This window comes from Oratosquilla oratoria, chromosome 11 (genome assembly GCF_046742065.1).
Source record: "Oratosquilla oratoria isolate Oo_2021 chromosome 11, ASM4674206v1, whole genome shotgun sequence".
In the NCBI taxonomy this organism is placed as follows: domain Eukaryota; kingdom Metazoa; phylum Arthropoda; class Malacostraca; order Stomatopoda; family Squillidae; genus Oratosquilla; species Oratosquilla oratoria.
Window position 1 is genome coordinate 70,192,217 of NC_134787.1, and position 26,230 is coordinate 70,218,446.

A 26,230-nucleotide genomic window follows, 5' to 3' on the forward strand; every position below is an offset into this window, starting at 1 on the left:
GAATCTTATTTGCTTTCTCAGAGGCTGAAATACACTGCTTGGATGATTTGAGGTCGTTACTGATAATTATGCCGAGATCTTTTTCACTATCCACTTTTGTTAACGAATTTCCAAATAACTTGTGATCGTACTTGCTGTTATTTTTACCTATGTGCATTACCTTGCATTTACTTGTGTTAAATTTCATTAGCCACTTTTCAGACCATTGCTGTAATTTATCTAAATCTTCTTGAATATCTAATTGGTTTGAGTGATCATTTGCCACTCCGCACAGTTTTGTATCATCAGCAAATTTGGAAACAGTAGATTTTAGTCCATGGTCTATATCATTTATATATACTATGAATAGAAGTGGCCCAAGAACGGAACCCTGAGGAACTCCACTTGCAACACTTTTCCATCCAGAAGTTTTTCCATTTAAAACAACTCTCTGTTTTCGACCTTTCAACCAATTACTAGTCCAACCTAATAGGCTACCACTTATTCCATGCAAAGCTAATTTAGTAAGTAGTCTTTCGTGTGGGACGGTATCAAAAGCTTTTGCAAAGTCTAGATATATTAAATCTATATTGTTTCTTTTGTCATAATTCGAGACAACTGTGTTGTAGAATTCGAGTAAGTTAGTCACGCAAGAACGTTTCCGTCTGAAACCATGTTGGCTATCATTTATCAAACGGTTACTTTCTAAATGATATTCGATAGCATCTCTGATGATAGTTTCCATTATTTTTCCTACGATCGAAGTCAAACTAATAGGCCTATAGTTATTTGGTTTCTTTTTGTCACCTTTTTTGAATATGGGAGTAACGTTAGCTAGCTTCCATTCTCTTGGGACATCTCCGGATATGATGGATTTCTTGAAAATAATTTCTAATGGAACAACAATCTCATTTTTCATTTCCTTTAAGATTCTTGGATGCCAACCGTCAGGCCCTGGTGTTTTATTAACTTTGAGTTTGTCTATACACCTTTTAATTGTTTCTTTTGTTATATTTACCGTAGTGAGTAAGTTTACCCCAGACTTTTCACAGGTTTCAGTTTGGAATTCACTTTGAGGTGTTTCGTTTACGAATACCGAGCTAAAATAATTGTTTAAGAGATTACACATTCCTTCATTTGAATATTCAAGTTGACCGTCAGCAGATAATAGTGGACCAATGTGATTCCTAACAACCTTTTTATCTCTAATGTAACTATAGAATTCTTTGGGATTCTCTTTGGATTTCTCAGCGATGTTCATTTCGTATTGTCGTTTTCTTTTTCTTATTGTCTTTTTTAAATCTCTCTGTATTGATACATAACTTTCATAGTCATTAGATGCACCTGAGCACTTATATTTCTTATAAGCCTGTCTCTTTTTAGCAATACTTTTTTCAGTTTCTTTGTCGAGCCACTTTGGGCGAGCCTGATTTGGGGGACGTCTGTCCTTAAAAGGAATGTAAGTTTGAATCATCTTAGTGAGCGTATTTTGAAATATTTCCCACATCTGATCTACAGGCCTTTCGTTTAATTTTTCCTCCCAATCTGTAAGCTGAAGCTCCTGACGTAGTTCTATGAACTGAGCTTTACTGAAATCGGGTATTTTAGAAGCACAAGTATCTATTCTAAAATTGTTTAGGAGTTTGAATCTGACTAAGTTGTGATCGCTATTTGCAACAGATTCACCGACTTCTACATCAGTTGCCATGCTTTCGCGGCTAGTGATCAATAAATCGAGTAAGTTTCCATATCTTGTGGGCTCTTTTACATGCTGAATTAAGTAATTGTCACCAAGAAAATCAATCAAGCGACTACCTATATGGCCATGTTCAAGGGTCATCCAATCAATGTCAGTAAAATTGAAATCACCCATTATCAATAAATCCCGGTTGCAGAAACTAGACAGTTCTTGAAATAACAGTTTGTCGTCTGCTAATGATAATGTCTTTGGCCTATATATTACACCTATATTCATTTTTTGTCCATTTGTTTGGGTTAACTCAACCCACAAACTGTCATATGCATCCTGTTTCACTTTCTCTAAAACACAAGCATGAACATTGTTTTTAACGTACAATAGAACACCCCCACCTTTCTTGTGGTTTCTATCCTGATGAAAGTGTTTAAATCCCGCAATATTAAATTCAGCTTCGAACTCTGTACCATTTAACCATGTCTCAGTTATTCCTATCATATCGAGATTTTCGCTTTTGACATACGCCTGTATTTCTTGAAATTTGTTCCTAATACTACGAGCATTAAAGTACATAGTTTTAAGAAACTCCTGATTATTTCTTTTTGACACATTTTGAGTTTCAATGTCATGTCTTATATTATCATTTTGTTTTTTATTTATGCCTTGCTCTATATTATTATTATTTGGTCCTTCATTGACATTCAATGCCTCATTAACATTTCTCCTATCAAAATTAACATTAACATTTCCCCCATCACGGACATCTGGTCGATTACGGTCATCCGATCTATTTTGTACATTTTGTCCCCCTACGTCACCGTGATTCACGCCGGCCTCCCGTCGTTCAGTGACATTATGTCCGGCATCCCTTTCTAAAATTATATTTTGTCCTCCAGTGACATTATATCCTACCGTGATATTTTTTCCTCCACTATAATTACATCCCATCGTGATCTTTTGTCTTCCACTGTCATTACATCCTATCTTGATATTTTGGCCTTCATTGACATTCTGTCCGGTATCTCTTCCTAAAATTATATTTTGTTCTTCACTGACATTATATCCTACCGTGATATTTTCTCCTCCATTATCATTACATCCTATCGTGATATTTTGTTCTCCACTATCATTATTTCTCATCGTGATCTTTTGTCCTCCACTGTCATTACATCCCATTGTGACATTTTGTCCTAAGACATTACATCCTAATGTGTCTTTTTGTCCTCTAGCGATATTACATCCTATCATGATATTTTGGCCTTCATTGACATTCTGTCCGGTATCCCTTCCTAAAATTACATTTTGGCCTTCAATGACATTATATCCTACCGTGATATTTTCTCCTCCATTATCATTACATCCTATCGTGATATTTTGTTCTCCTTTACCATTACTTCCCATCGTGATCTTTTGTCCTCCACTGTCATTATATCCCATGCAGGAATGAACTAACAGACAAAATACATAGTCTAATAAACAGTTCATTGAAAGAAGGAAAAGTTCCAGAAGATTGGAAAAGAGCAAATATAGTACCAATATATAAAGGGGAAAGAAGGAAGACCCTACTAACTATAGAGTCTCTTACAAGTACGATAGCTAAAATTTATGAAAGAATAATCAATATTAGATGGGTAAGGCATTTGGAAAAAAACAATGTACTAAATCCAAGGCAATTTGGATTTAGACAAGGACGATCATGCATCAGAAACTTAATGTGTTTCTATTCAAGATGTAATACTAGAAAGAGATAGATGGGCTGATTGTGCATTTCTAGACCTGAAAAAAGCTTTTGATAAGGTGCCACATAAGAAGTTGCTAAAGAAATTAGAAACTGCAGGAGGAATACAGGGTGAACTGCTAAAATGGATGGAAGACTTCTTGCCTGAAAGAAAAATGAGAGTGGTAATAAGAGACAAACACTCAAATTGGGATGAAGTGATAAGTGGAGTTCCACAAGGAACAATTCTGGCCCCAATAATGTTTGCTATATATAGTAATGATATGGATAAAGGAATTGAAAGTTATATGGCACCCACTATCAAATTTGACATATGAACAAAGATTGGAGAAATTACAGTTGTCAACATTGGAGCAGAGAAGGGAAAGAGGCGATTTGTTGACCATTTTCAGAATTATGAAAGGGATGGAAGTTCTCGATAGAGATGACCTATTAAAGTGGGAGAAGATAGAAACAAGAGGACATGAAAAGAAACTAAAGAAAGACAGTTACAGAAGAGACCTGAAAAAGAATAGTTTCCCACACAGAGTGATCGATGTCTGGAACAAATTGAACAGTGAAACAGTGAATGCCAGAACTATACATGATTTCAAGAATAAACTGGACATGGAGGGATACGAAAACGGGTCACAATGAGCATAGCTCCCATCCCGTAAAATACAACTAGGTAGATACAAGCATAGCTCACCTTCCCATAGAATACAACTAGGTAAATGCAGCATTACCCATAGATTAGGCCATATATGAGTTCTGAGCTTGCATCAATCATGAGTATAGTATGTAATTCAAGGCTGATGAATCACACTCATGATAATTGCAAAGTAAGGATATAGAACAAGTTGGAATCATATATGAATTTGAGGCTAGCTATGTTCAATAAGAAAGTAGGAGATAGGACCCATGACTTTTTCTCCTTTCTTGTATACTACAATTAGGTACATACATACAGATGTGGTACCAATTCACAAAGTTGGAAGTAAGGAGACACCACTGAACTACAGACCTATATCTCTAACTAGCACAACAGTGAAATTATGTGAAAGATTGGTGGATCAAACTTAGGAGAGGTAGGAGCCACATTGATACTCTTGCATTTGGGACTGTCCAGCTCAAGGACAGTATAAGCAAAGAGTGGGATTGGCCATGGAATTAAACTGCCCTTGATACATTCTCTTTGTCTGATCTTTCTTACAAAACCTGTTCGATATGGGTGACCTTGCAGAGATTTCCTCTCTATCGACATAGCTTTTGTAATCAAGATTCTCAAGCCTCAACTCTCGGATAGGACAAAGAGCAGCTCGCATACACAGTCGGAGGACCCACTGCTAACTAGCACATCCCTGATGGCGAACAAGGAAACTCCCCATAGATATATGGGGTACCGTCATAATGATGGCATGGACCATTGGGCACCCTATAGATATATAGGGTTTCACTGAATATGATAAGGTGACACCAGAGAAATATCTCACCAGAAACTAGTTGACAGGGAGGTGAGATTACTGCCAAAAAAAGCCCTTCATAGCAACTATGAACAGTAAAAACAAAACAAAACCAGGCATTCCTGTTGGATCATCATCTCCTTCCAACTGCATTGCCTCATGTGCTTACAGGCCACCAAATGGGAGTAAGCACTGTCCAAGCAGATCCAAGCCTTGGACATTAAACAGCATGAAGAAAATGAAAATCTATATTTACAATGTAAGAACTCTCTCAGAAGACCACAGGCTGGAGAGTCAAATGGAAGAACTAGACAATATAAAGTGGGACATCGTAGGACTGAGCAAAGTCTAAAGAACAGAAGAAAAGCTGATACAATTACAAGATGGTCACCACCTGTTCTATAGAGGTAAGGACAAAGATCTAGTGGAGTAGGATTTTTGATCAGCCGAGAAGTTGCTGGTAATGTAGTCAAGTTCAGTAGTTTATCAGACAGGGTAGCTTGGACTGTGATTAGGCTATGTAGAAGGTACACTCTAAAAATAGTTCAGGTTTATGCACCAACTTCACAGAGTACAGATGATGAAATTGAATCCTTCTATGATGATTTAAGTCAGGTAATGGATCAAGAAAAAAGCAAGTACACATTGGTAATAGGCGACTTCAATGCTAAAGTTGGGATGAAGATGGCAGATGAGTCGTGCATCGGGAAGTTTGGAATATGTGAAAGAAATGACAGAGGCAAGATGTTAATAAATTTTGCAGAGAACTACAACATGAGGATAATGAACACTTTCTTCCAAAAGGGTGTAGGTCGTAAATGGACCTGGAGAAGTCCAAATGGAACTACAAAGAATGAAGTAGACTTCATATTAGGAGATGAGAGCAAGAGTGTTTGATGCATTCACCACACAGAAGACACCAGGAGGGAAATAGCTGTCGATCACGAGTCCAACACGTAGTCCAAAGACCATGGTGAATCACAAGGCCCTGCACTAACAATCCTTAGACAAGCCCCTGAGTAAACTATGGGCCTGCCCAGTGGCAGTTGCCTGTCACTGGCCACTTGGAAGCTGTGAGTCTCCTGCAAGAGAGGCCTGGTGGCAAGGAATTGATTGATTGCTGTCCATACCCAGTCAAAAAGGTGTGCTTTCAATCAGCATGCTAAAACAGTTGAAAGAGGATGGATCTCTTCAAAGGCATAGACCCTCCGGGAGAATTACCAGTGTCCAGAGCACCACCATTTTCTCTACATCCATTGAAAGTTGTGGCCCCAAAGGGCCAATTACTGGTCCTCCAGCAAACCCAACCAAATTTATTCACTAACCTCTCTGATAACAGAGCTGTCATAATTATATGCTAAACTGTTTTATCATTAATTTTTGTCCATTTTTTCCAGCCCCACTCTCCTAATCATAAGTACTCACAAAAGTTATAAGTAGGGGTGGGGTGAGGTTGAAGAGACATGGACAAGAATTAATGTTAAACAGCTTAGTTTACTAGTATTTACTTGTACCTAAATACCTTTTAGCTGTCACGTCCTTACCTCCAGAATAACTTTCCTTTACAATTTTCCCTCCTATGCCCTGCATGTCTGCCTTTACCTGTTTAGTATCTCTTGTACCTGCAGTAGTGCATTTAACTCCATGTTTATCCTTTCTCTGCAGAGCAATCTCAGCATCCTCATACCATCTTTTATCTTCATCCTGTTGTCTATGAATCCTTCACCTTTGTCATCAGCTTTTCTTCATATTTCTTTCCATAAATACATACTTCATACATCACATGCTGAGATGCTTACATTACACTGGAAGCACAGATAATCTCTGGGCATGTAAGGTTATTTTTCTCCAGTCTGATTAGGGAATGGGTGTTGGACATCTCATATGTGCATATATATTTTAGTAATATGATTGAATTTTTGCATAGTTATTTTACATATTTTTTTACCTTTAGTGGAGCACAGTACAATATTTACATTTCTCTTTTATCAAAATTATGATAGACCAAGACATCTCAGAAAAACGTCAGCTAGCAAGACTTAAACAAGACAAGGCGATTGCTTTCAAAAAAGACCGATCAGTTCCTCAAATCCAGGGTTGGATGCACAAGTTGAAGATGGAAGTGAAGGAGGAAGAAGACCTTCAAAATGGACAAAGAAAACACGATAGAGCGACTGAAGATGAAAAAGACATAACTGATGAATTCAGTGATATTGAAGATCAAATGGATGGGAAGGAGAGAAAGAAAATTAGAAATAATAATAAAAGAAAAGATGAAATATCCCAAAAAGATACTGATAATGCAAATAAAGACAATTTACAGCCATCTAGAAAAAAGGTCAAGTTAAAATCATTTTGGCCTCTTCAGAATGTAAGTATATTGTGTTTGATGTTCTTGTTAAAACATGTTATTATCCATTATTCACATGCAAGTATCTTTATATATATTGTTTCTAGTTTGTGGATGATTGATTTAGATAGCTTTGACCTAATCCCTTACTTGCCCTTAACCTCTTCACTCCGGGGCACATCGCACGTCTGGCAGCATTAGCTGCCTGACCTGTGATGTTGCGTCATAATAATCGCATTATGGAAAATAAAGTCAGTGCTCAATCATTCGTTCTCTTTCACCCGTGTATTTTGATAACCATAGAAAATATGATGAAGCCAGTTTAGAGAGAATGGAAGTTACGTAGGTACGACTACAATAAATATAATCAAGATGCCGACGTCGGCATCATCGAGTACCCACTTGCTCCCCATGCCGCCTTCGTAGGCGTGACCGTATGGAAGTGGTTAACCCCTTCCATACAGTGCCGCACACGTAGGCGTCATGAGGAGCAAGTGGATTCGCGACGCTGCCATATCGGCGTCTTGATTATATTTATTGTAGTCGCCCCTGTGTTTTTACATTCTCCCAAATGCGCCCTGAATCCCATTCTCTGTGGTTTTCAAAATTCGCGGGTGAAAGAGAGAACGATCGATATAAGCGGCGACTATATTTTATGATGCGAATATTATTTCGTTACGTCATACGGCTGGCATTGGCTGCTGCCCGCGAGATTTAAGTCCCGTACTGAAGTGGTTAAGATAGGGGTAACTCTCCTTGACTTTTCTGTTTGTATATGTTTTATACTAAAACAATTAAACTTATTTTTTTAATAGTTTAGCTGAAGAGAAAGTTATTGTCGCTATGGGTAAGGTCAGTAATCTTGATTAATTTGGTAATTTTCCATTTATATCCATTTATTTTATTTTGGCTGATACCAGCCAATTTTATTCCACTAAGGATCTCCACTCAGAGTTAATTTCTTTTCATAGCTATATTGTGGAAAGAGATCAGCAGCCCACTGTGTTACTGCAGAAAATGCAGCAACATTTCGGTTCAATTTCAGTGAAGCCAAGTATAATGAGTAAGTAATGTTTATCTTATTAATCAGTGTGAACATATCCATACACTAATAGGCTTCTTTGCCCTTACAAGGGAGGTAGCCAGCCAAAGCATACACTCAACCCCATCCATTCCATACCAATTTCTCTTTCATCTTGGTTTCTCATAGATGAAGGGTCATCCCTGTACCCTGCTCACTGCCCAGGTCAGAAGCAAGACAGCAAGACACAACATCCACAGTATGGCCAGCTACATCATTTAAATGGCAACCCTCCCTACTCCCTTGTTTAAAAAATAAAGGAAGATAAATGGAAATTCATGATTACTCTTGATTCATACAAGGTGTCATTGATGTTGTCATCGTGTGGGACACAGCATGTTTGCATCTATATCAGTATTTACCTAGTTGTATTTTACAGCAAAAGTAAGGTGATGAGATGTACAAGAGGAGAGAATGACAGCAGGCTGGAAGTGAGCATTAAGGGTGAAAGACTGGAGGAAGTGAATAGTTTTAGATACTTGGGTGCAAGTGTGGCAGGAAAGGGAGTGGGGGTGGAGGTAGAATGTAGATGGAGAGAAGCGAGTAAATGCCTTGGTGGATTGAAAAGTGTAATGAGAAATAGACATCTGGGAATGGATGCTAAGAGGAGGTTATATTTACCTAGTTGTATTTTACGGGAAGGGGAGCTAGGCTCGTGGTGTCCCGTCTTCATATCTCATTGTATCTAAACTATTTTTATATTCATGTATTGTTTTTGCACACACCACTTTCTCATCTAACTTGTTCCAACTGTCTATTACTCTGTGAGGAAAGCTATTCTTTTTCATGTCTCTTCTATAGCTGTCTTTCTTGATTTTCTTTCTGTGTCTTGTATTTCTATTATCCCATTTTATTAGATCCTTTCTATCAATAATTTCTATGCCTTTCATGATTCTGTAAATAGCTATAAAATCTCCTCTCTCTCTTCTTTGCTCTAGTGTCTGTAGCTCAAGTTTTGTTAGTCTCTCTTCATATGATAGTTTTGAGAGTTGTTGGTGCCAATTTTGTAATTGCTCTTTGTATTCTTTCAAGTTTTGTTATACATTTTTTTGTACTTGATGACCACATCGTTGCTGCATATTCCAATCTTGGTCTTATCAGAGTGATTAGTATTTTCTTCACCATTTCTTCATCCAGGTATGTAAATGCCACTTTGATTGTTCTTATTAAGTTATAAGTTTCTCCAAAAATCTTATTTATATGTTTCTCAGGTGACATATTATTCATAACAATGACTCCCATGTCCTTCTCATTTTCAACTTTTTTTATTTCTTCTTCTCCCAATTTATTTGATCCTGTTATTCTGTTTTTGCTTTTTCCAAATTCCATTATACTACACTTTTTAGTGTTGAACTCCATCTCCCACTTCCTACTCCATTCCCATACTTTATTTAGATCTCTCTGTAGTGACTCACAATCTTCTTCCGTGTTCACTTGTTTGAATAGTTTTGCATTATCTGCAAAGAAGCTCATATAACTTTCAATTTCTTCATCCATATCATTAATATATATAGCAAACATTATTGGGGCCAGAACTGTTCCTTGTGGAACACCACTTATTACTTCATCCCATTTTGAGTGTCTCTTATCACTATCATTTTTCTTTCTTGCAAAAAGTCTTCCATCCATTTAAGCAGTTTGCCCTGTATTCCTCCTTCAGTTTCTAATTTCTTAAGCAACTTCTTATGTGGTACTTTGTCAAAAGCTTTTTTTAGGTCTAGAAATGCACAATCAGCCCATCCATCTCTTTCTTGTATTATATCTATTAGCCTTGAATAGAAACACAATAAATTGGTGACGCATGATCGTCCTTGTCTGAATCCAAATTACCTTGGATTTAGCACATTGTTTTTTTCTAAATATTTTACCCATCTACTTTCGACAATTCTTTCACAAATTTTTGCTATCGTACTTGTTAGAGAGACTGGTCTATAGTTGGTAGGGTCTTCTTTATTTCCCCCTTTATATATAGGTACTATATTTGCTTTTTTCCAATCTTTTGGAACTTTTCCTTCTTTCAAGGAACTGTTTATTATGCTGTGTATTTTGTCTGCCAGTTCATTCCTGCATTCTTTCAAAATCCAGTTTGCTATTTCATCTGGTCCATGCGATTTTCTGACATCAAGATTACTCAAGTGTTTCATTATTTCTTTCTTTGTTACTTCTATTTCTTTCATGGGGGGACTTTCTCTTTCCATTCGATCTCCCCAGGTTGGAAACACTGATTTAAAATGCTTGTTCATAATTTCTGCCATTTCTATTTCCTCTGTGTATTCAACTCCTCCTTGTCTTAATTTCTCCAAATCTTGTTTGTTTTTCAGTTGTTTACAAATCTGTAAAGTAGTTTTGGTTGATCTTTACATTTTTCTATGACATCTCTTTCATATTTTCTCCTTTCCTCTCTGCACACTTGTACATATTCATTTCTATAACAAGTATATATTTTCCATTTTTCAGGTCTTTTGTCTTTCTTCAATTTGGTCCGAGCTTTATCTCTTTTGTCTTTTAACTCCCTACAACTTTTGTTGTACCAGCACTTTACATATTCTTTTTCTTGTTTTTGTCTTGGGACATACTTCACTCCTTTTTTTTTTATAGATTTTTGTCAAAATATTTCATTTCTCTTCCACTGTTATTTCTTTGCATATTCTTTCTCGGTTTTCTTTTTGAAAGAATTCTCTTATTTTATTACAAAAAAAAAAAAAAAAAAAAATCATGCATCATTCTTCCTTTTCTATATTGTTCATTTCTTTTCATGTATTTCTCCTCATTTATTTCCAGTTCAATCAATATGTTGCAACTTTTACTTATTGGTGTCTTATATTCAATCTTTTCCACAATTCTAGGTTTAGATGTGATTATTAGGTCTAGTCTCGATGGTTCTTCATTTCTATACCTAGTGTTCTCTTGTATACATTGTGTCATTGTATGGTCAATAGTCATCTCGAGTAGAACATTTCCCCATGAGTCGTCTCCACCCTTTACTGTCATCTCTTCCCAGCAGACTTCTTTGCAATTAAAGTCGCCCATTATAACTATTCTTCCTCCATCTTCCATTATCTTATTTAATGTTATCCTTGTGTCTTCTAACATACTTTTATGTTCACTCTCTTCCCACGAGGCTGTTTTTGGAGGCACATAGTTTATTACAAACTTTCTGCTCTTCTTATCTGTCTTCCACTTCGATCATAATCATCTCTACTGTATTCTTTCCATATGTGACACACCTCATGTTTATATCCTTCTTAGTCAGGAACATCACTCCACCCCCTTGTTTTGTCTCTCTGTTTTTAATCCAATAATTATATGCATTATGTCCTACACTGTTGGGTTGTAGTGGACCTTTTAATTTTGTTTCTACAGTTCCCATTATGTCCGGTTCTTTTTCCTTCAGATAATCATTCAGCTCATTCAATCCTGTTATTAAGCCATCTATATTTGTGTAAGACACTTTTAATTTTCTGCTACTTCCATTGTATTTTCTGTTTCCCTTTTGTTTTCTCTAGTATCCCCCATTTCCTTACTTTCATATTCACTACTCTCCAATAGAATTTCTCTTTTTCTGACTCTGTTCTATTCTCGTTTTTTTCCTTAGCTTCTTGTATTTTCATTTTTTCCTCCTCTCTTTCCTCTTTATTCATTTCTCTTTTTATAGTGTTCACTTGTTGCTATTTTCCCTGTTTTTGCTAAGATATTTTCTGCTGTCATTTGTGACCTGAATTTAATCTTAATTGGTCTGGTCTTATCTGTACTATACTTTCTGATATGAAGGAGTGATTGTGCCAACAGCATTGTACAGGGCAGAAACATGGAACATGAGAGAGGAAGAGAGAAGGAGTTTGAATGTGTTTGAGATGAAATGTCTGAGAAGTATGATAGGGGTTACTAGGCTGGATAGAGTGAAAAATGAGGTGAGGAGAACAGGGGTGGAAAGGGAACTGGGAGATAGGGTTGATGAAAGAGTATTAGAATGGTTTGGACATATGGAAAGAATGAATGAAGAAAGATTAGTAAAAGAGGTGTGGAAGGCAGAGGTGGAAGGAGTGAATATGAGGGGGGCGTCCTAGGGTGAGCTGGATGGATGGGGTGAAAGGGGCATTACAAAAGAGGAATGTCTGTGGAGGAAGGACGGGAGAGGACAGAAGATATGGGTGAATGGAGAGGGGTTGTGTATAGATGCTGCTGTAATGCATGAGGAGGAGTGGGTGGGGGATGGGGGGGGGGAAGTATGTATGAGAAAAAAAATTTATGCAGCCCAAAGGGATTTCTCCCCATCTCCTTTTCTGCATGGGGGGACGGAGAGGGGGGGTTGCTGAATTAATGAAGCGGCCTTGCTGTGGATGTTCTGTGTCTTGCGACACTGCTTCTGACCCAGGGCAGTGGACAGGATGCAGGGATGACCCGTCATCCAGGAGGTGCCAAGATAAGAGGAGGGTGGAGGGGAGTGGAATATATAGGAAATGGAATGGGTGGGAGTGGTTTCTATGCCTTTTTCTTTTTGGCTACCCCCTGTGTAGGGAGAAAAAGCCTTTGATATATGTATGTATGTTTGTATTTTACGGGACAAGAGCTATGCTCGTAATGACCTGTTTTCATATCTCTCCACATCCAGTTTGATCTTAAAGTCGTATATAGTTCTAGCATTCACTGTTTCTTTGTTCAGTTTGTTCCAGACATCGATCACTCTATGTGGGAAGCTATTTTTTTTCAGGTCTCTTCTGTAACTGTCTTTAGTTTCTTTTCGTGTCCTCTTGTTTCTCTTCTGTCCTACTTTAATAAGTTGTCTCTATCAAGAATTTCCATCCCTTTCATAATTCTGAAAATAATCAACAAATTGCCTTTTTCCCTTCTCTGTTCCAGTGTTGACAACTGTAATTTCTCCAATCTTTGTCGATATGTCAGATTTGACAGTGTAGGTGTCATTTTTGTCACTGCTCTTTGGATTTTTTCTAATTTTCTTATGTTCTTTTTTGTGCTAAGGGCCCACATTGATACAGCATATTCTAATTTTGGTCTTATCAGTATAACTACTATTTTTTTAACAATTTCCTCATCTATGTAGTCAAAGGCCACTTTCATTGATCTTGATAAGTTGTAAGTCTCTCCAAATAATTTATTTACATGTTTGTCAGGTGTCAAGTCACTTGAGATGGTTGCTCCTAGGTCCCTGTCCCATTATGCTACATTTTTTAATGTTGAAGTTCATCTTATATCTCCGACTCCATTCCCATATTTTATCTGGGTCATCTTGCAGCCATCTGCAATCTTCTTCTGTTCTTACTCTTTTGAGTAATTTGGCATCATCAGCAAAAAAGTTCATATAACAATTTACTCCCTCATCCATATCATTTATGTATATGGCAAACATTAAAGGAGCCAAAACAGAGCCTTGTGGGATGCCACTTTTCACATCTTCCCATTTCAAATTTTTGTCTCTAAGTACCACTCTCATTTTTCTCCCAATTAACCTCTTCACTCTGGGGCACATCGCATGTCTGGCAGCATTAGCTGCCCGACGTGCGATGTTGCGTCATAATCGCATTAAAAATAAAGTCAGTGCTCAATCGTTCGTTCTCTTTCACCCGTGTATTTTGATAACCATAGAAAATTGATGAAGCCAGTTTAGAGAGAATGGGAACTACGTAGGTACGACCACAATAAATATAATCAAGATGGCGATGTCGGCATCATCGAGTACCCACTTGCTCCTCATGCCGCCTACGTAGGCGTGACCATATGGAAGTGGTTAAGAAATCCTTCACCCATTCCAACAGTTTGCCTTGTATTCCTCCTATTTTTTCAATTTTACTCATTAATTTTTTGTGTGGTTGTATATGGATGATGTGATGCATGAGGTGGAATGGGCAGGGGGATGGGGGGTGAGGTAGTATGTGGGAGCAAATTTTGACGCAGCCTGAAGGGATTTCTCCCCGTCTTCTCCTTTATACATGGGGGGACGGAGAGAGGGGGTCGCCGATTTAATGAAGCAGCCTTGCTGTGGATGTGCTGTGTCTTGCAACACTGCTTCTGACCCAGGGCAGTGGACAAGGTGCAGGGATGACCCTACATCCAGGAGGTGCTAAGATGAGACGGAGGGTGGAGGGGTGTGGAGTGTATTCAGAGATGGAATGAGTGGGAATGATTTTATGCCTTTTCCTTTTGGGCTACCTCCCTTGTAAGGGGGAAAAAGCCTTGGTATATGTATGTATGTATGTAATTTTTTGTGTGGTACTTTGTCAAATGCTTTCTGCAAATCCAAGAAGGTGCAATCTGCCCATCCATCTCTTTCTTGTATTATCTCAATTAATCTCGAGTAAAAGCAGATTAGGTTTGTGTTGCATAATCTTCCACTCCAAAAGCCAAATTGTTTGGGGTTTTTTATTTTGTTATCTTCCAAGTGTTTGGTCCATTTGTTCCTGATGACCTTTTCACATATTTTTGCTACTGTGCTTGTGAGGGATACTGGTCTGAAGATTGTAGGATCTTCCCTATTTCCTCCCATATATATTGGTACTATGTTTGCATCTTTCCAATCTTGCAGTACCTTTCCCTCTTTGAGTGAGAAGTCAATTATATTGTATAGTTTGTCTGTCAGTTCATCTATACACACTTTCAGTATCCAATTTGCAATTCCATTGGGTCCATGACATCTAGGCTTTTAATTTGGTCTCCTATTTCTTTTTGTGTTATCTTTATTTCTTTCATCATGGGTGATCTTTCTTGTTGTCCATCTTCCCAAGATTGTGAGCTCTCAATTGTAAAAACAGACCTGAAATGTCTGATCATAACTTCTGCCATCTCTGTGTCATCTATGTATTCTTTATCTCCTTTATGCAGTTTCACTATTTCATGTTTATCCTTTACTTTTTCATTTATATATCTGTAAAAGAGTTTGGGTTGATCCTTACATTTGTCTATGATATCCCTTTCATATTCTCTTTTTTCTTTCCTGCGTATATTTACATATTCTTTCTTAAGTTTTATATATGTTTGCCATTTAGATGTTTTTCTATCTTTTTTACATTTTTTCCAGGCTTTGTCTCTCCTGGCTCTAGCCTCACTACGCCTTTTGTTAAACCAACATTTTATATAAATCTCTTTTTGTTTTGATTTTTGTACATGTTTATTAATTCCTTCTTTGTACTTTTCTTTGAATATGTTCCATTTGTCTTCCATCTTTGTTTCCTCTTTAGAAAATTTATCCCAATTTGTGTTTTGGAATTTTTTTCTTAGTTTTACAAAATCCATTTTGTTGTACATAAATCTTCAATCTCTATGTTTATCATTCCTATCTACATTGTTCTGTTCTTTTAATTTAAACTTTATTAGTATATAGTCACTCTTTCCAATTGGTGTTTTATACACCATTTTGTTCACAATAGTTCAGAAGTTAATATTAAGTTTAGTTTCAATGGTTCCTTGTTGTTTCTATATCTAGTATTTTCCTTAACCCTTTGTGTTAGGGTGTATTTGATGGTCATATCCAGTAGAATATTGCTCCAAAGTTCATCTCCCCCTTTAACTATCATTTCTTCCCAAAATATGTTTTTGGCATTGAAATCGCCTATAATTACTATTTTTCCACCCTCTTTCAGTAACTTGTTTAGCACATTCATTGTTTCTTCCAGTAATTTAGAATGTTTGCTGTCCGTCTGAACACGCATGGGTTTTTGGTGGTATATACACTGCTACAAATTCTCTGCTTTTCATCTTTTTGTTTGCAATTTTAATCATAATTACTTCTACATTGCCTTAGCCTTTAATAATCTTTGTCACATTTAAACCTTTTCTGGTCAATATCATGACACCTCCTCCTTGCTTGTCTGTTCTATTTTTCACCCAGTGGTTGTGTAGACCATGTCCCACTATGCTTGTTGATAGCGGTCCTATCAATTTTGTCTCTATTATGCCCATATCAGGTTTTTCTGTTTCTAGATAGACATTTAGTTCATTGATTCCAGAGATCATACCATCAATATTTGTGTATGCCACTTTTATTTTCATATTTTATTTTATTTTTTGGTTTAAGTTTTCATTTTTTTGATGTACCATTTTTTCAGTCTCAAGTCCAGCACTCTCCAAAAAAACTTTTTTTTTATGTCTTTGTTCTCTTCTCATTCCGATCATTGGCTTCAATTCTGAGCACTTTGTCTTTCTCTTTTTCCTCATCACTCATTTCCTTTTGTATCCTTATATGTTTGAATTTCTCGCTGTTTGCCAGTTTGACCACTTTCGATAATACCTCCACTGCTATCATTTGTGTTCTTAGTTTTATTTTTAGAGGTCTGTGATGTTTTTCTTTTGAATATTTGCCTATCCTGTGGATTTCGTCAATTTCTTAATCGAGATTCTGACCTTCATCTTGTATTTCTTTCAGAATTTCCTTAGCTAATTCCTTCTCCTTTTCTCTCTGGTATCTATACTTATGCTTTTCCTGGATACCATGGACCACAATGCACTTACCTTTGTCAGCTGTATCTCTCACCCAATTTTCCTTTTCTTTAATTACTTTCGTAACTGTTTCTTTTGTATTTTCCTCCATCTGCTTTTGTAATATTTCTCTGAAAGATATGTCTTGATTTTCCTGTTCTTGTTTCCATTGATTTTTTTATTTCAATGAGGTCAGTTTCTTTGATTGACTCCGCCACTAATCCAGTCACTACTTGCAACTGCTCTTTGACCTCCTTTTTCAGTTCATCATTTTTATTTTTATCCTCATTTTTCATCCTCTTGTTTTCTCTCTTAAGAATTTCAATTTCACTCTTTAGGTCACTTAATTCTTTAATTGTTTGCACATTACTCTTTTGCAATGTAATCAATTCCCAGTGTACAGCTCAGTAATCCAGTTTCAAATCTATGACTTCTTCCATTAACCCCTTCCATACGGTGCCGCACACGTAGGCGTCATGGACTTAGATCTCGGTGGCAGCAGCCAATGCCAGCCGTACGACATGTCGTAATAATACTCGCATCATAAAATATAGTCACCGCTTATATCGATCGTTCTCTCTTCACCCGTGAGTTTTGATAACCATAGAAAATGCGATTACAAAAGAATTAGAAAGAATGTCATTATGGAGGGGCGACTACAATAAATATAATCAAGACGCCGATATGGCAGCCTCGCGAATACACTCGCTCCCCATGACGCCTACGTGTGCGGCACCGTATGGAAGGGGTTAAGTCATTAATTCGTGATTTCTTAGTGCATTACTATATCTAATTTCTCTGTCTTTATCCAAACTTTTACCTACTTCACCTGGGGTTCTTTTAAATCCTGAAAAGACATTATTTTCCCACCTTGGATTTTTTCTAGGAGTATCTGTTAAACAGTGGCGTTTGGGGATGACACCTCTAGGGCTTTCTACTATACTTACATCAAGTGCTCTCTTAGTTGGTTCATTTGTTATTCTTCTTTATCTATCTCCATTTTGCCAGAACTATACCTAATTCAAGAACTGGAAAAACTTTTACCGGTCACAACGAGTACCATAGCGTATCCATCCTGCACAATAACAACAGGTTTCCTTTGTTATTGGCGATGAAACCACTAGATAGGTGCGCTCACAATGCAGCACTTCCTTTCGCTTCAGTGTCTGGATGGTATGTTTCTCAAACGGTGCACCCGGACCCACTAATGTGCCCTGGAAGGTAGCCAGGTGCCCCCAAGATAATGGAAGATTTGATTAATAAAATATGCTTATATTTTAAAAATTTGTATAATTTTCATTATTTTAGAGACACCTAAAGTGTGGTTTAATAATAAGCATCAATTCTTTGCCATTTGACATTTTGAACTGAAAGGTAAATTCCTTAATCTTTAAAAAGCAATGGCATGGTAAATCCTTTCCCTTTTTCTTTCCTAGGGGATTTAAATGAGTCATTTCTGATCCCCCCTTCCCCCTCTCTCTCAACTGATTATTGAATGACAATCCTGATCTTTTAATACTTTCTGTTTATTTTTTATATTTTCGTTTTACATGATTTGTGGGAGTTTGTAATGAACTAGTTCCTTTTTTGGGGTAGAATCAATGATGTGCCCCAAAGTTTTGGTTAATTTATAGGTGCACCCAAAAGTTTTGATTAATTCATAGGTGTGCCCTGGTGTAAAAAAGTTTGAGAAACACTGATCTATATATTTATTTTAATTGTCACTTTAATATTAGTTTTTATTTACCAATAGATTTTAATTGTGTTAATAAATTTTAATACAGTATATGATCTCAAACTAATTTTAAAATGCATGATAACTACTCCTGCACAGGGATGTGGCAGTGCAGTGTAGAGACAATATGAATGTGGTTTTGGCCAAGGACAACTCTTTGGGTGCTGAAGAGGTGGAGAGAGGTTTCTTGGCAGCACCAGGAGTTCATCCAAAATTGGTTCCACCCAAGTGGGTGGCCAATCACTACAGGTGGATCATTTGGAAGCTGGCTGCCACAGAGAGGAGATTAGGATATTATATGAACAGCAAGTGAGGAATTTGATTCTTTTGTACCGTATTTTTCGGACCATAAGGAGTGGGCAAAATCCTTAAAATCGGCCAAAATCGGGTGGTGCGCCTTATCATGAGGTGTGCCTTGTGTAGCTTCAGTGCAACAAAAAGCCTCGGACAGTGACGTACTATTTTGACACGTTTTGTAGCTAGCCTGCTGACAGCGACAATGCATAGGCCTAGCAAAAGTTACAACCAAGTTATAACCAAGATGCATGTATCTTGACAAGAAAATTGCAAAAACTTCGACAGTTTTCGAGTCCATGCCACCTCATTTATTCACGCTATCATGGCTATGACAAGATAGCGTCCACAACACAGACAGCCATTTTGCATTGGTCTAGTCTTGCTCCACTCTGACTGTAGTCATTTGGGTATTTTTTTAGTTTCGACCATGGGGGCAATATAGCAATAGAAAATTAATTATTGATTTTGTAAATTAAAATTTATCAACATAATATGCAATTTTGTGGGCGGAAATGAAAAAAAAAAATACCTTGCTACAAGCAAATATGCTAATGAACAAAGTCGGTAGCATAGGATCAGGACACCATCTTGTCGTCTGTCAATTGATGGCCTCGGTACTTCCGACAGTACCTCGCCAGGTACATTTTCTGGAAGGAATGTTATGGAGTGGAGATACATGCATTCCTTGCTGCAAGAACTTTGTATACCCCGCAAGCTGAGAGAGTGGTTGAAAAGCTCGCCAACGTCTCTCTGGACGACGACAACGAGGACAAGCCAGATGACATTTAATTTGCAGGTAATGATTTATTAAACACAGGTTAGGTTAGGTTAGGTTAGACAAATTTATCATCCTTTCATTTCTTCGACGTCGGCATCTATCATAACAAACATGGCATAACATTCGTCCGACACGGCTTCATTACTTACGAAATCTGTTTTAACACCTTTTTTGTTTTTTATTTCCACTCACAAAATTGCATATTACGTTGATATATTATAATTTACAAAATTGATAATTTTCTATTGCTATATTGCGCCCATGGTAGAAAATAAAAATTTACCGTCATTTGTAATAAATCTTGTGTTTTTAAGTGAATAGAGAATTCCAGGAACAAAACTGCTAATGTTGGTTTTATTCCCCACAATTCCCGTAACATGTTTATGTTGTTTTATAGGGGTATTGGCAGGGGAGACCATCCATGGAGGTGGTCTGATTTCACTGACCAAAATAAAAAGATATTTAATTTATTTTTATAATTTTGCTAAATCCCAACCGATTTTTCTCATTCAACAACGAAAGTGTTCAGTTCTGAATGCACTCACATGTGCATGATTATCCGATGGCAAGACCAGGTGCGTCTTATGTAAGGACGGGGAATAGTAGATTACGGGTGCGCCTTATGGTAAGAAGTGCCTTATGGTCTGAAAGATACATTATAAACAATTCAGATCTGCTATTCTCCTTATAATATGGTTATTCATTGTACAGTAATCTGATATGTAGTATTTAAGGTTTAGCTCATTAATTTGATAAAAGTAAAAATAATATTGGTTTAATTGGTTAATGGTTTTTCTGTCATTAGTGTGCATCCACATGAGTCACCAACAGACAAACAATTAAACATAGGAAATTTTGTATAAGGCCAGTACCTCTCCATATTGTGTGGTATGTACCCACCTCATAATGCCATCAGATTATCCCCTGCAAATAACTTAAGTGGACACACCTTAATGTCTTGCACCAAGGTTAAAACTTCTTCAGTAGGGTATGGTTTTCACATGTTCATAAAATATATTTTCTTTTCATCCTGAAACCTGCTAGAGTCCTAACCCTTGAAAATGTTATGTCCAACCTGAAGTACCGATATGACAGAGAGATAGATAGAGCTCAGCGACCTGTTTTGAGGAAGATTACAGAGCAAGACGATATTCCTCAGAAAACCATGGTTCTTTGTGTTGTAGCCATCAAAGTAAGTAAAATTTATGATTTCTTTGCCAACAACCAACACTTCTAACCTTGGGGACAGTATAGCATTAAAGAAATGGAGATATATAGATTATAAAAGAGAGATTTAAGAAGAGCATCAGAAAGGGAGTACAGTAGAAGTTAAAAGTTATCAACATTCTTTCTTGATTGAAAATTTGCCTCCAGACATAAAAGACTGTTGTATGACTCTAATCTGAAGGGATTTGATGTATCTAAGATATTAAGGGCATGAAAATACTATACAGTAAGTCCTCATTATACGGTACATATGTGTTCTTGAAAACCTTAACCGCAAATTGAAATTACCGTATACCGAATGCGGGAAGAGACTGATTGTTGTGGTGGCTGCACGGAGTGGTGGCGCTACGGTATGGTGTAAACAAAACACGAATGGATACCGTATCCGTGAATTTTTCTTACCATAAATAGAATCAAGGGTAGTAATTACCAAATACTGTAACTGTGAATTTACCGGATAAAGAATTACCATATAAGGAGGACTCACTGTACAAGGGAAAAGTGGACACGAATGAAAATAATAGTTTCAGAGGGGTCACTGTTAGATTTACCTAGTTGTATTACATGGGAAGGGAGCTATGCTTGTGGTTACCTGTCTTTGTATCTTTCAGCATCAAGTTTTTTCTTAAAATCTTGAATAGTATTTGCACACACTGTTTCTTTATCTAAGTTATTCCAGATATCCAGCACTCTGTGTGGGAAGCTATTCTTTTTCTGATCTCTTCTATAGTTAACCTTTTTGAGTTTCTTTTCATGATCTCTTGTTTTTCCATTGTCGTGGGTAAAAGTAAGGTGATGAGATGTACAAGGGGTGAAAGTGGCAGTAGACTGGAAGTGAGCATTAAGGGAGAGCGACTGGAGGAAGTGGATAGTTTTAGATACTTGGGTGCAAATGTGGCAGGAAAAAGTGGAGTGAAGGTGGAGGTAGAATGTAGATTGAGAGAAGTGAGTAAATGCCTTGGTGGATTAAAAAGTGTAATGAGGAATAGACATTTGGGAATGGATGCTAAGAGGAGACTGTATGAAGGAGTGATTGTGCCAACAGCACTGTATGGGGCAGAAACATGGAACATAAGAGAGGAAGAGAGAAGGAGTTTGAATGTGTTTGAGATGAGGTGTCTTGAGAAGTATGTTGGGGGTTACTAGACTAGATAGAGTGAGAAATGAGGAGGTGAGGAGGAGAACAGGGGTGGAAAGGGAGTTGAGAGATAGGGTTGATGAAAAAGTATTAGGATGGTTTGGACACATGGAAAGAATGAGTGAAGAAAGACTAGTAAAAGAGGTATGGAGGGCAGATGTGGAGGGAGTGAACATGAAGGGACATCCTAGGACGAGGTGGATGGATGGGGTGAAGGGGGCTTTGGGGAAGAAGGGAATGTCTGTTGAGGAAGGACGGGAGAGGACAAAAGACGGGTGAATGGAGAATGGTTGTATTGGATGATGTGATGCATGAGGTGGGATGGGGGGTGAGGTAGTATGTGTGAGCAAAATTTGATGCAGCCTGAAGGGATTTCTCCCCGTCTTCTCCTTTTATGCATGGGGGGACGGAGAGGGGGGGGTCGCCGATTTAATGAAGCAGCCTTGCTGTGGATGTGCTGTGTCTTGCGACACTGCTTCTGACCCAGGGCAGTGGACAAGGAGCAGGGATGACCCGTCATCCAGGAGGTGCTAAGATAAGAGGGAGGGTGGAGGGGTGTGGAGTGTATTCAGGGATGGAATGGGTGGGAATGATTTTATACCTTTTCCAATTTGGCTACCTCCCTTGTAAGGGGGAAAAAGCCTTGGTATATGTATGTATGTATTCCTATCAAGGATTTCCATTCCTTTCATGATTCTAAATATAGTCAGTAGATCACCTCTTTCTCTTCTCTGCTCCAGTGTTGGTAGTTCCAATTTGGATAATCTTTGTTCGTATGTTAATTTGGAAAGAGCTGGTGGCAACTTTGTTGTTGCTCTTTGTATTCTTTCTAGTTTCCTTATATTCTTTTTAGTACTGGGTGTCCATAGTGTTGTTGCGTAGTTTCCAGTTTTGGTCTAATCAATGTGACTAATATTTTTTTAATCATTTCTTCATCCATGTAATCAAATGCCACCTTCATTGACCTTAATAGGTTGAAAGTTTAATTATTTTGTTTATATGTTTATCCGGTGTCATGTCTTTGCCTGATTATTACTCCAAAGTCCCTTTCCGAGTGCACTTTTTTTATTTCTTCTTCACCAATTTTATAATCTTTTGAAATTATGTTTTTACTTTTTCCAAGCTCCTTTGTGCTACACTTCTTAATATTGAAGTTCACTTCCCACTTTTGAGTCCATTTCCAGATTTTGTCCAGGTCTGATTGTAATGAATCACAGTCCTTTTTGTTCTTACTTTCTTCAATATTTTTGCATCATCTGTGAAAAAATTCATATAACATTCAACTCCTTCATCCATGTCATTTATGTATATGGCAAACATGAGTGGAGCCAGCACAGACTCTTGTGGAACACCACATATCATTTCCCATTTTGAGTATTTGTCTCTAATTACTACCTTCATTTTTCTCCCAGTCAGGAAGTCCTCCATCCATTCTAATACTTTACCTGCGATGCCACATATTGATTCTAATTTTCTAATTAATTTCTTGTGTAGTACTTTGTCAAATGCCTTTTGTAAGTCTAGATAGGGACAGTCTGCCCATCCATCCCTCTCTTATATTATATCTATTAGTCTCAAGTAGAAGCAGATCAAGTTTGTTGTACATGATCTTCCTTGTCTAAATCCAAATTGGTTTGGGTTTAGTATAGATTTTTCTTCCAGGTGTTTAACCCATCCACTTTTGATCACTTTTTCACATATTTTAGTTACTGTGTTTGTTAGGGAGACAAGTCTGTAGTTGGATTTTCCTTGTTTCCTCCTGTATATATTGGTACAATGTTTGCATTTTTCCAGTCTTATGGTACCTTTACACCTTTACCTTAAACCACTCACTCCATTTCTAATCCTAACACATGCTGTACTACTCTCATAAAAACTCTTGACTGCTCTTAACAGCTTTCCTCCTATCCCGTATAACTGCAATACCTTCCACAGTGCCTTCCTGTCTACCCTGTCATAAGCCATTTCTAAATCCATAAAAGCCCAAAAAACATCCTTACCTTTTCCTATAGCTTTCTCACATATCTCTTTTACCACAAAAATCTGATCTATGCAACCCCTACCTGTCCTAAACCCACACTGCTCCTCACCAATTATTCCCTCTGTTCCTCTCCTAATCCTCTTATTCAAGACCCTCCCATAAGCCTTCCCAACTACACTTAACAAGCTGATCCCTCTGAAACTACTATATGCACACTTGTTCCCTTTTCCCTTGTAAAGTGGAACTATACAAGCACTACTCCAGTCCTCTGGTACTCTACCCTCTCTTAAACAAACATTAAATAACCTCACCAGCCAGTCCATCACTGTACCTCCTTTTTTCTGACAATCTGCATGACATCCATCCAACCCAGGTGCCTTACCTGCTCTCATCATCTTAAAAACTGCCTTCACTTCATCTTTCCGAAAACACAGCAAAAACACCACAAACACAGCTAATTAATGTCCATTAATGAGAGATCTCACTGTATCTTCATCTTGCTTTGCCTGTACCTCATAATGTGTATTCAAGCCCTTTACAAGACCTGAAATGCTAGATGTGCAGCGGTCCATTAGGTAATCACAATTCTTCAGTAAAGATTCATTTTCTTTATTCTAGTGCTCTGCAATGGACACAAAAGACATAAGGGAAACAAGTAGCTCACCTCAAAATGTCACACTGGAACTGACAGATGGCTGGTATTCCATAGGTGAGATAAAATATATTTATTTCATTTATTTGTTTATTCATTTTTGTTTCTTCTTCTTTTTTTTTTTTGTAAAAAAAATAGTATAATACACTAGCATTATACTATTAAATATCTATAACAACATACCACCCATTTCACAAAAGATCCACACAAAAACACGTGACAAGCCATCCAACAGCTCCCAGACAAAAGCCCCACAGAAAAAAAAACCCTCTTATATATATGATAAGAATTATATTGGCATATCTGCATTCAGGACACCATCCAGTATTAGAGCAGTACCAACACTAAATAGGTCTGACCACAGATCCAAAATGCCTCAGATGCAACCACCACACAGAGGAATTCAAGGTAAACTATTGGAATGGGTGAAGGACTTCTTAACTAGGAGAAAAATGAGAGTGGTACTTAGAGACAAAAGTTCGAAATGGGAAAATGTAAAAAGTGGCATCCCACAAGGCTCTGTTTTGGCTCCTTTAATGTTTGCCATATACATAAATGATATGGACAAAGGAGTAAATTGTTACATAATTTTTTTTGCCGATGATGCCAAAACTCAAGAGAGTGAAAACAGAAGAAGATTGCAGATCGCTACAAGATGACCTGTTATCGTATGGGAATGGAGCCAGAAATATGAGATGAACTAGCCAAAACTCTGTGTGAAGCTAATTTAGTAAATAGTCTTTCATGGGGGACAGTATCAAAAGCTTTTGCAAAGTCTAAATATATTAAATCTATATTGTTTCTTTTGTCATAACTCAAGATGACTGTGTTGTAGAATTCGAGTAAATTAGTCATGCAAGAACATTTCCGTCTGAATCCATGCTGGCTATCATTTATCAAACAGTTATTTTCTTAATGATGTTCGATAGCATTTCTGATGATAGTTTCCATCATTTTTCCTATGATTGAAGTCAAGCTTATAGGCCTGTAGTTATTTGGTTTCTTTTTGTCACCTTTTTTGAATATTGGAGTGATGTTAGCTAGCTTCCATTCTCTTAGGACATCTCCGGATATGATGGATTTTTTAAAAGTACGGACGCTCCTCTACTTATGTTCATTCGTTTTACGTTTTTTCGATTTTACGTTTGAACTGACTGTAATAAAAAAAAAAAAAGTGAATTTTTTAGTTTAGCGCACTCTCCATAGTATGAGACGTTCAAACGATATTTACGCATGATGCTGCGTCCATTGTTTACATGGCACAAATGACAGACTGAACGTGCCTTGCCTCCTCCTCCCCCTCCTTCTCCTCCACCATCTCGCTTTATGTTGCTTGAATTTAATTTATTTTAAATTAATGTTATTATTTTACAATATTATGTTTATAATTAATGATTTAGGGGTGTTTTATAAGATACGGTAATAGGATTTATGGATGTATAGTACAGTATGAATGGTCATACATTACTGGAACGTACAGTAACAACTTGCGTTCATTTTCACGTTACGTTCGGCCGTTCAGTACGTGACTAAAACGTAAGTTGGGGAGCGTCTGTAATATCTAATAGAACAACAATCTCATTTTTCATTTCCTTTAAGATTCTTGGATGCCAACCATTAGGCCCTGGTGTTTTATTAATTTTGAGTTTCTCTATTCACCTTTTAATTTTTTTCTTTTGTTATATTTACCATAGTAAGTTTACTCT

At 37.3% G+C, this 26,230-nt stretch overlaps 1 protein-coding gene across 1 annotated transcript in view; it reads left to right on the top strand.

The window, feature by feature from the left end:
• LOC143029922 (uncharacterized) overlaps window positions 1-26,230 on the top strand; it is a gene marked incomplete at its 3' end in the record, with an annotated part of 122,335 nt that overhangs the window by 49,817 nt on the left and 46,288 nt on the right. The window contains 5 exon segments of the mRNA XM_076193126.1: window positions 6,859-7,226; window positions 8,177-8,268; window positions 18,551-18,760; window positions 20,571-20,718; window positions 24,491-24,581. Of these exon segments, the coding sequence (XP_076049241.1) occupies window positions 6,859-7,226; window positions 8,177-8,268; window positions 18,551-18,760; window positions 20,571-20,718; window positions 24,491-24,581 (909 nt within the window).